The sequence below is a fragment of the Pelodiscus sinensis genome, chromosome 14, assembly GCF_049634645.1.
Source record: "Pelodiscus sinensis isolate JC-2024 chromosome 14, ASM4963464v1, whole genome shotgun sequence".
NCBI lineage: Eukaryota > Metazoa > Chordata > Testudines > Trionychidae > Pelodiscus > Pelodiscus sinensis.
Genome location: NC_134724.1, coordinates 1046216 through 1063718, shown reverse-complemented (window position 1 = coordinate 1063718; position 17503 = coordinate 1046216). Strand labels below are relative to the sequence as shown.

The 17503-nt window shown below is 46.2% G+C and overlaps 1 protein-coding gene across 3 annotated transcripts in view; it reads left to right on the top strand.

Annotated features, from left to right (window-relative positions):
* ADAMTS7 (ADAM metallopeptidase with thrombospondin type 1 motif 7) overlaps positions 1 to 16299 on the top strand; it is a 155131-nt gene extending 138832 nt beyond the window's left edge. For all 3 annotated transcript variants that reach the window (XM_075896803.1, XM_075896802.1, XM_075896804.1), the window contains one exon: positions 13769 to 16299. In XM_075896803.1, coding sequence (XP_075752918.1) covers positions 13769 to 13932 — 164 coding nt within the window. In that variant the 3' untranslated portion in view covers positions 13933 to 16299. The remainder of the gene's footprint in view (positions 1 to 13768) is intronic.
* Positions 16300 to 17503: the final 1204 nt, after the last annotated feature.

The window sequence follows — 17503 nt, the reverse complement described above, 5'->3', positions numbered from 1 at the left end:
CTTCACAGCTGGATTTATTGTTTCTACTGTTGGTACACATTCATACAAGCCCTAGTGCACATAAAAATGTATTCTGCACATGGATAGAAAAAATTCGCACCTGGATGGAAAAGATTAGAGGGAATATGAGTGATCAGTATTGTGTGTTGTGCACATTGTGTAGCTTCTTTTCCAAAGAAACAATTGAAATGCTAGTAGAGCCACATGGGAGGTTGTTTGTGGGTCGTTGTCCAAAATCTGTGCACTTCCAGGTCTAGTTCAGGAGCTGTGTGGCTTAGCACATTGTCCACATACTGTTGTATTACAGTTGGGCAAAACACACATGGGTTTTATTGTAAATCTTATGCGACTAGGAGTGTCTGCTAAGAATGCTTGGAACTACAGCAGCATGAAAAATTAATCCCCTTTCACCCCGAGATTGAGCTACATTTTTGAAGAAGGCAGTAGAAAAACACCCACCGTGCAGCTGTCCATGGGTAAATGGAAAACTTTAGTTTGCAAATGTTGGAAGCCTTTTCAGTTTCCAGTCACAAAATCCATCTCCCACTTTCTTCTGCCAAGGGTGTGCAGAGATGTTTGGCTTCTCCCATTGATTTGCTGGATGGGATCTTACATTCAGCCTTGAGCATTGCCCTCACATGAAAACCCACCATTTCTCACTGACTTTCAGAACTAGGATCTGGCTGTCATGCTCAGCTCCTAGTCGATAAGAGCGGGAGCAGATTTGCTGAAATAGGGATAAAGCTGCCAGGGAGACAAGAGAGCCAGCAAGTATCTGGGAAAGCTGGTTGCTCCCATGCCCTGTCTCTGCCCCACCCTTCTGAGCCCAAGAGCTATGCAGACTGTCATCTCAGCCACATTAACTGCTCCATCATCAGATAGAACTCCTCCAAACACTTTGGGAGAAAATTGGATGAGAGCTATGCAAGGCAGCTAGTTTCATTACTGCCTTGGAAGCAAACTAGGAAAGAGATCTCATGGCAGGAGTCCCAAGTGGCAGGAGCACAAAGGCAGCAGGCAGCTACTTTATATTGAAGCAAGATGTCCAGGGGTAATCAAAGTTGCTTGTGCTCATGCCACAGCAAATGCCAGGAGATGCACGTGTGTTTCCTTTTGTTCAGACCTCATCTGCCAAGGATCGAATGACCTTTATTATGATTGCCCAGAGCCGTAAGAATAGCCGTTAATTATCTCATTCACTCCTACCAGTGAGCATCTGTTCTGGACACAGTTTGTTCGGTATCAACTAAATGGAAACAGTGCATTGCCATGACCTCTGGCCTCGTGCGGATTCTAGTGACTTCCCTGGCTGCCGGTCTGGGCCCAGGCTTGCTCAGATTCTCAGCTGCCTAACCCAGGCTGTGATTTCTCAGGGGTGAGGGAGTGTCATTCAGATCTGGGGAAGGGGCGGGGGCGGACCCCATCAGGAGAGAGGGCAGGGTTTGTGGCAGAGACCGATACTGCAGGTGCTGGTTTTTGCTGCGGGGAAGTCAGGTTGTGTCGAAATCTTAAACTAATCCAGATTCCTTGGCTTTCCATTAGTTAGGTATTGTGGGGGGGGCTTTCTTTTCTTTAACCTCTTCACCTGAGTCCACAGCTGTACGTACAGGGCCTGTCCAAACTCAATCTGTACATGAGCCATGGAAAAAGATGGTTTCCATGGGTCAAATTACTCTACATGTTATATGTAACTCTGTGGTGGAGTTTCTGCTCTGGGCACCTATTAGTTAAAAAACCATTTTTTTTTAGTCCGAAAGCTAATTAGGATCTAGTACCAAATGTATTAACAAATAGCAGCAGGAGGGAAAGACCTGCTGTGGCCTATGGGCTAAACTTAGCAGCTGGGATCTATCAGCATTATTACTTTGCACGGGAATCCAAACATGTTGGATAATGAGCAGTGTGCACATGCAAATCTTTGTCGATCGCTGTACCAAACACTCCGTTCCCTAACGGCCATCATCAACTTCTGAGTCCCTCTCCCTGATTCTGTCCGATTCTGCCACCTGCTTTTTCATAGGCCCTTTTTCTTGCTGGCATTGATTCAATTCAGGTGGGTAGAAGAGCTGTGTATCAGCTCCCCTAGAGCTGATGGGGATGGCCAGCCGTGCCTATTCATAACATGGAAAGGAAAGGGCTACTTAGAACAGAGGCGAGGAACCTTTTTCAGGTTGGGGAGCCACTGGCCCAGTCAGGGGCCGCGCACAAGAGAGAAGTGAAGAGAGAAGCCCCTGACGGAGAAGGAAAAAGACCCTCCTCATATTCCCCTTGCACCCCAGAGTTTAAGGGGGCCCCAGGCTAGTACATTTTGTGTGCTCCAGCCCCATGGTGGAGAGCAGGAAGGCTGGAGTGCCAGTGCAGGCTCCCCAGTGCGGGGGGATCCCTGAGCCTCGGGGGCCGGATCCAGGCAAGCCAGGGGCGGCATCCAGCCCCCAGACCTGAGGTTCCCCACCCCTGGCTTAGAACATGCTAAGCACTGAGAATAGCTTTCAGAATTGGAAATGAGCTGAGGAAGCAGGCTCAGATCTGCTTTGGGGCGGAAGGTTGAATCAGAGCTGGTGGTCTCCGCCACGCTGAGAGCAAGGATTTCAGCCCCAGAGGGCAGAAACTGGAACAGGAATTGTCTCTGGTTTCGTCTGTAAAGTGCCTGGCACATTTCAAGGGCTTTCAAGCTCAGAGATTTGCATGGCTCTCCCTGGCAGCCGGAACTAGCACTCCAGTTGCAAAGGGAATGTTTCCCCCAGAGTTTACCTTTTCTGTCCCTCTTAGTCTCTCTTGGAAGGGTAAAATTATTAGAGACCCTCCCTGATGCCAGTCTATAGAGCTTGGGAGTGAGAGCAATGGGCCACTCCTGCCCTTAGTAACACCGCAGTGGGTCGCACTCAGGAAGGGGCACGTTTTATTCTGTTGTTATTTTCACACTATTTTTGTTTAATTTTTCCCCCACGATGTTCGTTTCCGATAGTTTATCTAGTGTAAAAGCCCACTGCACTAGGTGCTGGACTTACGCACAGAGATAACCATCCCCCGGGATGATTCACAGTGTAGAATGATTATCCCCATGTTCCAGATGTTTTACAGGGCTTGAGTCTCCACTGCCCTGTGCCATGGGTAACCATGGACACTGGTGCAAAGCAAGTGCACAGTAGAGATACTTCTACACTGTAGCCTTCTTCCACAAAAGCTTATGCAAATGAAGCGCGGAGTGGAATATCGCCGCACTTCGTTTGCATAATTAATTAGCCGCCGCTTTTGCACAAGAGGCTTTTGTGCAAAAAGGAGCTGTGTAGACGGCTCCTTTTTGCACAAAACCCCCCTCTTGCACAAGAGCTGTTCTTCCGCATTTTTTCAGTGTAGACATAGCCTCGGTGTGCAATTTCCTACGCTAGTTTGGTGGCCTTTAGAACTCAATCTGCCCATAGTCTGGGCAGCGGCAGATTTAGGGCAGGGTGAGCGGGGCGGCTGCCCTGGGCCCTGCACTTCCCGAGGCCCCATGCATGCACCGTGGCCCCACGGCAGATGCGCCGTGTCAAAGGAGGGGCCCCACGGCACTGCCCTGGGCCCCGCGGCACTCTCATCCACCCCTGAGTCTGGGCTTCTTGGGATCCAATGCTGAATCTCTTCAGCATCTGTGTGTGTTTGGATTGTGGGGTGGGAGGTTTGAGTCTATCTCCTGTGCAAGTGTGCAACACAGTGTACAGATGCTCTTGCTGCTTGTGGTGTTACTCTAAAAAAGGAGGAAGGTGGAATCACAACACACATACTGTTTTCCGGTTTTAGTCCCTTCCTCTACCTGAGGCTATTTACAGTGTGCGGTGTTCCACTTGGTACTAATTAGCAATTAAGGAGAGTATTAATGCAGGCTGTCTGCAGTGGGGTCAGGCTCTAGGGGCTACCCCCCTCCAACTGTCCCACTCCAACACTCTTCCCCCCGCCCCACAACCTGCAGACTGCCCCCTCCTCCAGCAGGTCCCCCCCAGTGTCCTGCAGGCTTTCCATAAGGAGAGCAGGCTCCGGGTTTGGGGCAGGGCAGCTACTCACCTGGTCTGGCAGGCAAAAGGGGTTTTTGCGCAAAATGGCCCCATCTACACTGTGTTTTTTTCCGCAAAAACCTCTTCCACAAAAAGGATTGGAAGAGAATATGCAAATGAGAGCATAAGAAATGCTAATGAGTGCTTCCTTTGCATTTCCTCTTCCGCAAAAACCTGACAGTGTAGACGGAGCCCCAGTGCCCTGGCCTAAACTAGTTTTCACAGGAAATTGCCAATCCCAACATCAAATAGCCACAAGAGGGTCCCCATCAAGAGGTAAGCTATTGAGATGTAAAAATTAATCGAGTAGTGCTCTTTAGATGGAAATTTCATTCCCTAATTGGAACAGTCAATTTTTCATATCACAGGGTGAACATCTTGTGTTGTTTGTATTGACGTGACCGTGCTTGTTGACCAAGGCCCCTGGAAGATTCCCCCATCGTCACCTACAATAACGTCTGCGCAAAGAACTCTTTAAAACCTCCATCTCAGTGGGCCACCCTGCCCAGTGCAACGCATTAGAAAGCTGAAAGAACCTCTCTGTTTATCTTCGGCTTTGCCTCGCACCAGTATGAATGCATAAGGAGCTTTAGTGTTCCCAAGGCTCATCCTAAAAGGAATCTCACTTGTGACAATGATCGAGCTCCTTTGCTGGCCAGTTCAATAGCTCTGTAAAGGAGCCTCTCTTGAAACCCTTTGATGAGGAAGCCTTTCAATGAGGAAGTGAGACCTAATCTGAGCCACAAAATATTAACCCTTCCTTAACTATTTCAAAACGTACCAAAGGCATTTTTCTGCTCCATTTTGTGGCATTTTTAGGAGAGAAGAGATGAAACTGTAGGGACAGGCATTGCTATAGCCCCTGGCTAATCCACTGCCCAGATTTTTGTATATAACTCAATCCTAGAAAATGTGGGGAAAGGTAGAAGGGCTTTTGCAATGAAAAATAGATATTGTATCCCCAAAGTGGCAGAGATCAAATCTGTGTTCTGAGCGACACCTGAGGGCAATTATCTATTAAAATAGCTTTCAAAAGATAAAGAAAAAACCCAAGAAGGTTGGCCAGTAATGTGATCACAGAACAAATCCAGCAACCGCTGGACATTTCCTCCAACTGGGAGACACGGTCATGCTCCCCAAAGCACTTTTCTCCATCCCTGTTTCTCACCTTTCCCCCCGCCCCAAAGTTTTAAGAAATCAAGCTTTACCCCAGTGGTTTTCAAAGTTTTTTTTCTCATGAGCCACTTGAGGAAAATTGCTGCTGCACAAGACCCAACAAAATTTGAGTGAGGACTCCAGAGTGGGCCTGAGGATGAGAGCTTTGGGGTGCACAGAGCACTTTGCCCTGTCCCCACTCCTCATTTAAGGGCTGGTCCTGCTGCCAGCTGCTTCTGGGGCACAGCTGCTTTAGCACCCCCACTGCTCACCTGCTCCTGCTGAAATTCCACCCCCCAGTCCTGGGTCATGAGCCATAGTTTACAAACCGCTGATTTACACAAGGCTTCCAAAAGTGGTGAATTCAGCCAACTTTAATGACCATTTCCCCCTCCTGTAAAGCAACCCTGCATCCGGTAGGCCAGCTGTGTGTACAACTCCTGTTGACATCAGGCCAGTGAGATGAGTACATGCCACCAATAGCGAAGGCCTAAATATCACCATCCCCTTTAACCTTTATATTGTAAAAAATGTTGCTTATGCAAAATAGCTGCCCAGGAAGATTTATTTGTTGCAATCAGATTATGATGATTTGCTCATTTTGGAATTGAGGCAACTTGCCAGAGTTTTGAGACTCCTTTAGTGCATGTATTTAAATTGGTTTCATATTTTGGGTAGGAAGCCACAGGGTTGCATGAAGGGACTCATTTAACCATAGTTGGCTCTTTGTCCCCCTATTGTTCGTAGAGAATGAAGCGAAAGAAAGGGCATTCATTTTTCATGAGTTTGAGAAAAGTCCTTCAGTTCTGGCGCTGCCTCAGCTCTTGGGAAAAGAGAAATTCTCTCTGTCATTAGATCCACCGACTCTGCAAAATGGATAATCCCTCTTGACCTCTCCAAAGGCAAAGGCATGATCCCCCTTTGTCTGCAGCTCTCTCAGTCAGACACTTAGGAAGTGTTGGAGGGAGGCTGCGTAACTGGACCGTGCTTCAGTTCAGCACTAGCTGTGGAATGGGACAGCAGTCACCTCTGACCTGGTGAAGTCATCCCTTGCCCAGATGGGATCAGAGCTTATGCACTCCCAATGAAAACACTGTTCTCTTGGGGCTCCCAGTGTGTGACATCCTGCCCGCCCATCTCCCGCTAGTTCTACGCTGAAGGGAGAAAACGCTGGTTGTCAAGGGCTGAGTCTTTTAATGTGTAACCCAGCTTAAAAGCATACTTAGTGATCTGTGTTTACAATAGTACCTCTGTTTAACCCTTTGATGGCTTCCCCTCTCTCAGCTATACACTGTCTGCAATTTTACTGCTGCCCGTTCTCCCTCCAAATGAGCATCTCCAGAAAAGAAAGGGTAAAGCTGTGTGAACGCCGAGGTTACCAAATAAAATAAAAAGGTTACTTGTTCGGTTGTGGGAAGTCAGGATTCAGCGTGGAGTGGCAAGAGCCAGAGCTCCTGAGCTGTACAACATCAGAGCCAAGGTTCGGATGGTCGATGTATTTACGTGCAGCCATTGCTGACCCGGTGCTATGAGTTTTGTATGGTCAAAGGACCATGTGATTTATTGGGTCAAAGGACCATGTGGAGAATGGTCCCTTCTCAGGGAGAAGAAGGGGAAAACCGGAATAAATGTGAAAGGGATTCAGAGTAGAGGAAAAGAAAGAAAGTGGCCACGCTAGGCCTCTGCCACATTTAAAGGGCTAGTCCCCAGAAAGGCTTGCTGGGAATAAAGTTCCTCTGTAACAGGCCAATCCCAGAAGAAGGGAGTTAGAAGACCAGGTCACCGAGCAAGGAGCTCTGGGGAAAAGCTTCATCTTCGTTGTCTCTGTGTGGGGTGAAATCATGAATGGAATTCCCTGAAATAGCGTGCTTCAACTGCTTATCATAATTACCGAGGAAAGCTGGTCCATTTGACACTCCACAGGCTAGCCTAGATGCACCCATCTAGTAGCCAAAGACAACAGCACGAGAGCCAGGCCGGTCCCATGGGTAGGGCCCACCAGTCATCCCGTTACACTCTGGGAGGGTGAGCTAACTACTCTGCATCATAAAGGCTCCCCCGGATCCTCTCCTGGAAACCCCACCCGGCTGGGGCTTGCTTTCCCAAGGGGGCGGCCATGGCTTTGAGAACACTCAGTACCTTTCGTCCTTTGCAGGACTGGACCCCTAGTGAAAACCAAAATGCATTGGGGATAAGCTGTCTGAAAGCTGTGTAACCTGCAGCAGGGCTCTCTGCCTTTCTCTGTCTGAGCCTTCCTCCCCCGCCCGCCTAAGCCGCAAGGACAGGTGTTCTGCATGTAAAAGCTGGGCTGACACTAGTGGGGAGCAAGCAGAGCAGTTAGCCAGGACCTCACAAGCTAAGTTGCTCGAGCTTCCGCTTCAGTCATGGGTGGCTGAGCTCAGGTCCTGGGACATCAACCCTGCACTGTAGGGTTTCTGCTCTCTCTGCTGGGCCCCAATGAGTCCAATGCTGGCAGCCCCCCTGAAACCTGCTTGCGGCCCCGCAGGGAGCCCAGACCCCTGGCTGAGAACTGCTCATCTACAACCCCTGAATTCCCAGAGTCACTTGTAGAGGCAGCGTTCTAATGACTGCTCTGGAGACGTTACCCAACAGCGTGAAAACCCTGATTGTAAACCATCAGCCAGCAGTTCTAACTGGTCTGTGCATTTCATAATTTTCATTTCTCCCTTACGCTTAAATGTAATTCTTTGAGCAGTGAGTTCTAAAATGCCGAGCCTGTCCTGGCTGGAGTCATTATCCCTGTGGGAATTGCTGCTCCTGAACGTGGCTGGCACGTCCCTGCAGCCCCTGAGAGAGGCAAAGCAGGGGGTCTCCATATGCTGCCCTTGCCTGCAAACACTGCTCCTGCAGCTCCCATTGATCAGTAATGAGGAACCGAGGCCAGTAGAAGCTGTGGGCTCTGCCTGTAGATGAGGGGCAGCACATGGCGCCATGGAGTACCAGCTGCTCTCAGGAGTGGTGCAGGGCCAGGGCAGGAATAAACTGCCTCAACCCCACTGCTCCACCACCCGGAAGGCGTCTCAGTTACACGGTGCCCAGCCAGAACCTGCTTCCTGAACCCCTGTTACAGCCCTGAACCTCCTCTTGCACCCAACCTCCTGCCCCAGACGTGAGTCCCCCTGCACCCAACCTCCTTTCCAGAGCTTGCACCCTGAAACCCAACCTCAACGCTAATCCCCCACCCTAGGCTAAAGCCAGAGCCCTTCCCACTCTTAGACCCAAGACCAGAGCCTGCACCCCAATCCCTACCACAGCCTGGTGACAGTGAGTGAGGGCGGGGGAAGGAGCAGGAAGTAGTGAGCAGGGTTAGGCCTCGGAGAAGGGGCTGAGCAGGGGCAGGGCCTCAGAGAAGGGGCCGGGAAGGAGGTGGGGCAAGGGTATTTGGGTCTGAGGTAGATCTTACATTGCACTTCAATTGAAAAAGTGATACCACTGATGTAGATGGCATCATGAGCTTTCATGGGCACAACCCACTTGCTTCGGCATTAGAAAAACCCATCACAATTTTACTAGCACATAGGTCAGAAAAGTGATAGAAATGTAGCCGTGTTAGTCTGGGGTAGCTGAAGCAAAATGCAGGATAATGTAGCACTTTAAAGACTAACAAGATGGTTTATTAGATGATGAGCTTTCGTGGGCCAGACCCACTTTTTGATCTGAGGAAATGGGTCTGGCCCACGAAAGCTCATCATCTAATAAACCATCTTGTTAGTCTTTAAAGTGCTACATAGTCCTGTATAGGTCAGAAAATGTGTTACATGGGATGGATAGATGCATCTGCACAAATAAATGTATATGTATACATATTTATTTTCATATATGTTATATATTATCTATATCTATTGTATTAGTACACACACAATACATACATATATAACATTTTCTGTGATAAAGTTTTTACAGCTTATCTTAGTATGAAAATAGAGTATGGGCAGCCCTGTAAGAGGCAGTAGACTGAGATAATACTTTTTAAAGTCAGAACTGATGCTCGGAAAAATCACAAAGGCCAGAGGTCAGAAGCTTAATTCTCTGGTTTTTGCCAACTCAGCTCCACGCTAAACTTTTCCTTGTTTTTACAAAACTTGTACTAGGAAGCTTTTTTCCCCCTCCAGCATAAAAGTAAATGCCTATGCTGAATGACAGCAGTTTAAATGAAATTTAAAGCAACTTTAATACCAACTTGAAACAACAAAACAAAATTAAGGTGGTGTTTTCCGTTCTTAGCATGTCAGTATAGCTTTCTTTAGCCTGGCTTTTTTTTTAAGCAATTGCTTGTGGACTAAATTTTGGAGTAAATTTTTTAAAATTTGGGATTTGCATCCAGATCATCAGTTAGGAGCCTAAATAAATAAATGAAAAGGCTTAACTGAAAGCAGTCTTAAAATCAGATGGCACCCTATCTAGAAACTCTAGAAATTGGGTGTCTGTTTGAAAGTCGTCATCTTCAAAAACTCTGTGCCCTAAACAAGCAAATGCTGCACTGGCACAGCTCAGATGACGTTGCATTGCTACATCAATATCTGCCTTGGATGAAAGATAACTTCCAAGATAGAGAAAATGATCGGCATTCTCCCATGTCTCTCCATTGATTTTAATAGATGGGGCATATGGTATCTCACTTGGAGAGGGCTGATGGAGCACTTTTGTCTTCTTGATGTTGAGGATGAGACCCAGGCATGCATAAGCATCAGCAAATACAGTCAAGATAGCCTGAAGATCTTTGTCAGAGTGGGCAAAAGCTGCATTGTCATCAGCTGAACTGAAGTTCCACAATAGATGTGGTAGAAATCTTACTCTTAGCTTTCAGTCTCCTGAGCTTAATCAGTTTTCCATCCATTCTGTAGACGATTTCAACACCAGCTGAGAGCTTCCTAGCAATTAGGTCGAAAATGACGGCAAGAAAGACTGTGAACATGGTTAGGGCGATGGTACGGCCCAGTCTGACCCGTTTGTACTTTGAAAGGTTCATTCTTGGAGCCAGGGCTGCTCAGAACAGTCACTTCCATGTTCTCATGAAGCAACTTTAGGAAATCGATATGTTATCAGGACGGCTGACCTTCGAAAGACCAGTCCAAAGGGCAGGCACTGAATGTCACCACACGCTGACATGTCATCTGGCAGAGAGCAGAGCCGTCCCGTCCATAGGACGGTTTGGGGCAGCTCCACAGGTCCCGCGCTATGGGGGGCTCTGTGATAGCCACCACAGTCGTCCTATGGATGAGACTTGGGGGTTCACAGGCATCTGGGGGATTACTGTGGGCCTGGTGCAGGGCAGCAGCAGCCTGCTGTGCCCCTCCCCACCGCCCTCTCCCAGCCCTGTGTGCTCTGCTTCGCCGCCGCCATGCTGAACTGGAACAGCTGCCTGGGAGGACAGCAGGGCAGAATGGAGCAGGCTGCCATGAGTGTGAGGCAGGGGTGATTCCTGCTGCTGCCCCGCACAACCCCGGATTGCATTCTTCTGGGAGGGGGCTTCCAGTAAGCAGGTGGAGCAGGGGTGGGAAGGGGCATGGCGGCTAGAGCAGGGGTGGGACTTGGGGGAAAGGGCGGAGTGGTGTGGGGCCTGTTGTGGGGGTTGCCCTGGGCCCTGCACCTAGGGCACTGTGCAGAGGTTTCCCCAGGCCCCGTGTCCCCCTAGAGCCGGCCTTGGTAGCCAGGCACAGGCCACGTAGGTGATAGATTGAAAGCAGCCCCTCAGTTCTGCCAGGACATTATAGCGCCACCCTTGCTACTCTACCAATATAGCAATATAGCCCTTGCATGGTGATGGGAATGGGGGTGGTGGACAGCCCGGGGTGTGCTGAAAACGTAGGCAAGAGCCACTCCCCACCTGTTTCTCGGGGTGTAGAAATCACAGTCAGATTTCTCAGGAAGGTCCGTTCACACACACTGAGGCAGCATTCCTGAAAACCTCAGCCTGGGCTGGCTTCCACAGTCTCCCACCCGCCAGGCAGTGATGCTAGTACCGCTCGGCTTTCAAGGAGTTTGGATGGATTCCACGGCTCTGCTGACTGGGCTGGAAATTGTAACCATGCAAAGCAGCCAGCCTATGGTGAACAGGGGCTCCCTTTAAGTCGATGCCCTGAGGGGAGGGATAGGAGAGGTAGGTGTTTAAACAGCTTTTCACCAGCGAGCCAGCAAAATGAATTAACAGACAATGCCTGGCATTGAGGGGCTTAGTCTATTGTAAACAGGTTTTTTCAAGCCACAAAGAATTACTGCCAAGCAGGACTAATTGCAGGAGAGCGAGAGAGAGGAAAGATCCCCACTGAAATAGGAAATGCACTTTAACAAGCAGCTAGGCTGGGATGCCAAGTGTGGAATCTGAAATGGGCACAACAGTCCATATTGCACAGTCTTCTTTCCATTAACTACCACTGATCAAATTCTCTCTCCTGGAAAGTGGGGCATTGGCCTTTCTCTACAAAAACCGTTTTACCCTTGGGTGGAGGCCACATGAATTAACGATTAGTGGTCTGTGTTCCTCCAACTCAGTACCAAATAGCCTCATTTTACTGTCGCAGGCTGTGTAAATAACAAGCAGACTTGTGTTCAGTAATCAGACCTCTTCTGAGTTTATCAGACTTGTCCAGGTGTCTAATTCTACGGGAGGTAGGTCAGTTACTCATGGAGTTCTTTAGGGATCAATCTTAGCACCGATCTTATTTAACATTTTTATTACTTACCCTTGGCACAAAAAGTGGGTGTGCGCTAACAAAATCTGCAGATGATACAAAGTTGGGAAGTATTACCAATATGGAGGAGGACCAGAATATCACGAGAAGACCTGGAGGACCTCGTAAAGTGGATGAATAGAAATGGGATGAAATGTAATATTGCAAAGTCCGGCAATAAGGGATTATCAAGAAGAATATTTTCTATAAGCAATGGGTATGTCAGTCAGAAGAACAAAGGATGGGTCTTGGGTCACTTAAGGTTTAAACTAGTGTCAATGGTGGCTTCTCTGAATCTTGAAGTCTTCAGTTTTTCAGGAATTCAGTTTTTCTTCACACAACATACAGTCAACCTGTGGAACTCCTTGCCAGATGATGTTGGGAAGACCAGGACTTGAATAGGGTTCAAAAAAAGAACTAGATAAATTCATGGAGGATAGATCCATCGATATTTATTAGCCAGGATGGGTAGGTATAAAATGGAAATCGCAAGCAGACAGCTGTTAGTCCCTTTGTTTAGTTTTAACTCTGGAAGATGCTCGGATATAAAGGTGATGAATCTGGTGTAAGATCCTGAACAGAGAGAACGAGAGTGATAACTGGGTTTACAATCAGAATCTTATGGATACGGAGGGTGGGAGTGGGGAGGGGGACTCTGCAGATGTCTTTTCTCGTCCTGGAATTGCCTAGACTGCCTGTGTCATCTTGGACAAATTACCTAATTTTCCTGCCTCAACGTCTCCATTTGTCAAGTGGGGAGAGAATCATAGAATAGAATCATACAATCATAGAATATTAGAACTGGAAGGGACCTTGAGAGGTCAAGTCCAATCCCCTGCCCTCACGGCAGGACCTAGCACCATCTAGACCATCCCTGACAGGTGTCTGTCTAACCTGCTCTTAAATATCTCCAGTGATAAAGATTCCACAACCCCCCTAGGCAATTTATTCCAGGGTGTAACCATCCTGACAGGAAGTTTTTCCTAACGTCCAACCTCAACCTTCCTTGCTGCAGTTTAAGTCCATTGCTTCTTGTCCTGTCCTCAGAGGCCAAAGAGAACAATCTTTCTCCCTCCTCCTTGTAACATCCTTTTAGGTACTTGAAGACTGCTATATGAGAACTACTTAGAGACTGTGGTGATGAGCACCCCAGAAAAACCAACAACTCAGTAACAGAATCTTCACTACCTATGGCCTCACACTAGGGACAGACAGGGCATGCTGGTTCTGAGATGATGGATTGTTGACAACATTCGGATGGCCATTTGAAACACAATCCAATGGTGTAAAGCATCAGAGGGGTAACCGTGTTAGTCTGAATCTGCAAAAGCGGCGAGGAGTCCTGTGGCACTTTATAGACTAACTGAAGTGTAGGAGCATAAGCTTTCGTGGGCAAAGACCCACTTCGTCAGATGCATGGAACTTCTTAGTAACTCTGCCACTCTGTACCTCAGATATTCCCAAACTATTAGTTTTAATTCCATCCACTGACACTGGAAAGGGATTAATTGATGTTGTTTTGGGTTGTGAGTGTCATTTCCCGCAGGCGTCGTGCAAACATCCAAAGAACAAAACACAATTCTGGCTCTCAGAGAACCTGAGCTCTGGGAAATATTACTCAGCATGCATATTTTTGTACATCAGTTGTATGGGGAGGAAGAGTCCTGTCCTGCTAGAGAGATAACACGCAAAGTTACATATCTCAGCACAGGGCGGAGCTGACTGACTCAGACCTGGATCAAGATGCCCGTGAGCCTATTTCCTTACGCAAGCAGCCCGGGAGGCACAAAACCCAATGGCACTTTGTATTCTGTCAGCCGAATACAGATTTTGTTCAAAGCTTGTATTAACAGTCATGTTATTTCTGTGTCCCCCTTCTCTCTCCTGCAGCCTTCATCTGTGAGCGGGACCGCCTCACATTCAGTTTTTGTCAAACCCTAAGGATTCTGGGAAGATGCCACCTTCCAACTGTCAATGTGCAATGCTGCCGAACCTGCCGCCAGCATGGCCACAGTGCTCGGGATCGTGGGAATGAACGTGCCTCCAGGAGGTGAAACCATTTAAGTCGAAGGACCCTTTATGGGAAAGGGGAAAATAGAGCTTTAGAAGCTTTAAGAGAACGTACATCATGCAGTGAGCAAAAGGAATCCCATGAAACTAGGTTTTGCCACATGGTCTGTTCATATTGCAATACAGAATGTTGCTACAGGTTCCTACACTGGGGATTTTGTATGGTGCTCTTTAAAAAAACAGGGATTTCTTTTTTTAAAAAACTACAGTACGTGGTGCTCAAATGATCAGTCTGAAACTCAGCACCTGACTTTCACTAGACAGCACCGAAAGCCCTACTAGTTACCATGGAGAAATGTGCTGTTTCTTAGCAAGTAGATGAAAACAGATACAATTTTCCGTATCTCGTGTTACGCCTAATGGCAAACAATCTACAAGAGAACATTTTAGGAAACAGAAACGTAAAATAGCAAACATTTTTGGGAGCTCTCTCTAAAAGGTTTATGGTGCTATCATGTGACATTTTTGGCTTTTGGTTGGTGTTGGCAGGCCAACACAAAACTCTTGACCAAGTGACTTTGTATTATTAATAATAATTATTATTTTATATACATGAGCATCTACCATTCCAAACAGTGTAGCTTTTGTTTCTTCTTTTTTTTTTCTTCCTTTTTTCCTTTTTTTCTTCAGGGACACAAAGCTGGCAACCCCCTTTTATAATTTACATAAAAATGTTTACAAATTTACGTTAGTGCTACATAATGTAAGAAACCGAAACAGATCAGAGTGAGCAAGGAAGAAAAACACCTGCACTAGTCATTATCACCAAGGGGATTAGGACACTGCCCAGGTATTCCTTACCCTTTTGATGCTGAATCTGATTTTCTGTGTAAAAGTGATTGAACCTCTGAGCATGTTTTGAAGGAAGGTAGAGGGGTGAGGACATCCAAATCCATGAATGAAGAGATAAATTTACATTGGAGGGAAAATGTCATTGCCTCAGCATATAATTTGCAAAGAAGCCATTCATGAACAATGTATTAAAACACAGCATCTACTGCTATTTTACTTTCTCCACATTATTCCTCTGGAAGGCACGAATGACAAATGGGATTGTTAAAGGCACAATTGGATTCATGCATGTGATTACAACACTTTGTATACGTTTGGTGGTTAGTTAAGATTTTTTCTTTGTTTCTACAAATTTAAAAATCTTCCTTCTGCTTATTTAGCTTGACTTTTGATAAAGTTAGTTGATTCTTTTAACTAGGCTGTCTAATATTGTACAAGGAAAGGGTACCTCATTAGCAAGGCAGACATTGTTCTAATCTGTCAGTGGTCCAACACTGACTGTATGTTAATCCCTCTACACTAGTGGTCATGTAGCTGCAGACAACGTATCTTAAATTGCATTTCTGCATCGTCCACATGGTGGGAGGCCAATGAGAGCAAATACTCCCATTGGCTTCCTGTACTCCTCGTGAGGAGCAGGAGTACCAGCGCCAAAGGAGGCACCCTCTGAGTTTGATTTAGTGGGTCTATACTAGACCTGCTAAATTAAACCCCAGAAAATTGACCATGTCAGTGTCGATCTTCTGTGTAGTGTAGACATGCCCCCAGTGTATTAGGAAGGACTTATTATCCTGGTTCCTAGAACAAGGTCCAAAACATATTGATAAAACTTAATTTGTATGTTACTCTTTAGGATACAAGGAAAGACCAAATAATTGGAGATAATGAATAAAATCCTACTTGCACTAAAGTAAATGAGATTTTGCCATTGATTTTAATTGAAGTAGGATTGAACCCCATATCACTTAAATGATATTACAATTGTACAGTCCAGAATAAGTAACCCTTTTTTTTAGTGCCATCTTCTTTTGTACTGTGTGAAGCCACTTTCACTACAATTGCCAAGAGGACAAGGGAATTCCTGTGCATAATTTGTAAGTAAACTGCAGCCCATCACTTTACCAGCTGCATTTTGTTTCTTTCCAAGCAGATGTAAATGTTTTATATTTAAAGAGATTGTGTACGTTCCTGTTTGATTTCCCAGCTATAGCGCCATCCCTCCCATGCAACATTTTGCTGCATTCATCAGGGCTCTAAGATTTTACTAAGAAATAGTTTCCATGTTCGTTGGTTTTTAAATGGCTGTAGCTCAAAAGTATGTTAATTTAAACTGTTGCCAAAGGAAATGTAATGTTTGCAGATTTCTCTGTTTGCTCTCTATTCTAATAATTTTTCATTAGAAACCCCATAGAGAAAGTTTATGCACCATGATAGCGCTAGTTACCTAGCAACAGCCCTCTGATCTGTAGCAAAAAATAACAAATCAGGACACTTCTGAAACTCCTTTGAGGCTGCCCATAGAAATGATTATTAATTTTGTGATTAAAATATAAAGCAGATATGTGCCCATTTGTGGTAAAAATATTCAAATGTCCAAGTGGCTTAGGACTCTCTTTAACTTCAAAGTAACTTAAGTGCTTTCACACATTTTATCCTGGTTCCAGACAGCTTATTTTCCAAGATGGTCCAAATTTCAGAGAGACTCAGGGTGTCCAAAACACAGATGACTAACGTTTGGCTCATTTGCTAATTTTGATACTTTGAAGAGCGTAAGCACCTTACTTGGAATCTAGATGGTCACACTCCAACAGAATTATGGAAATTCTTCTTTAACAATAGGTGCATTTCTATATATCCGAAGGTGAAAGGAAGGTTTGATGTCAGTTGTGACTGGTTCGGGTAATCAAGATGCCATGAAACTTATATTTGTAAGTTGCTGATGATGAAAAGAATTCGAGAGTAAAAAAGACCCCTTTTCTCAATGGTGCCCACATCCCATGCCTCTAGCAGGAAGGAACCCGTCATGATGAATCCTTCACAATCATTTTGTTTTTATTTATCCTGGAGAGTGCTCACAAAGCTGCAGCGATCCTCTCCATGAGAGCTGTGAAACTTGCCTTTCCACATGCGATGCTCTGTTACATGATCATCCTTTTATTTTCCTTAATATGCGAGCAGATTCAGTGAATCAAGAAGGCAGCCTTCAAAACTCTGGGCTACTCAATTGACAAGGGCATTGTATAAGCAAATATTGGAACAGAAGTATTAATTCAATTAAATTTCATTGAAGCATCGTGTCAAACCAGCCGACATCTGCACACCGAGTTACAGCAGAAATGACTGTATACACCCTACAAAACTATTCCTACAGCACATTCTAATTCAACGTCAGTAGAGAGAAAACACCACTGGGGTTCAGAGTGAAACCAGCAGACTATGGAATGTTTTTAATTCTGGGTGATGTGTGTCGTTATAGGTACTCTTGTTTGTACCTATATAGACAGTTAGGAGCTCCCTGTTAAATCACAGACTGATTGGCATGGTGTGTATGCCTTAATTGTTTGCCCTTCTTTGTTGCCTTTTGGAGGTCAGTTCACATTCGCGACAAGGTAGAGCAGATTGCTAGAGCAATTTGGTATCTCTGCTAGCACACAGATGGCACTTCTTCAGCATGCAGAGTTGTATAGGCCTCCCCTTATCTAGCCTCAACCATTCCACACCTCTGTCAAAGCAGACAGCAGTATCTTGGTGCTAAACTTAGCC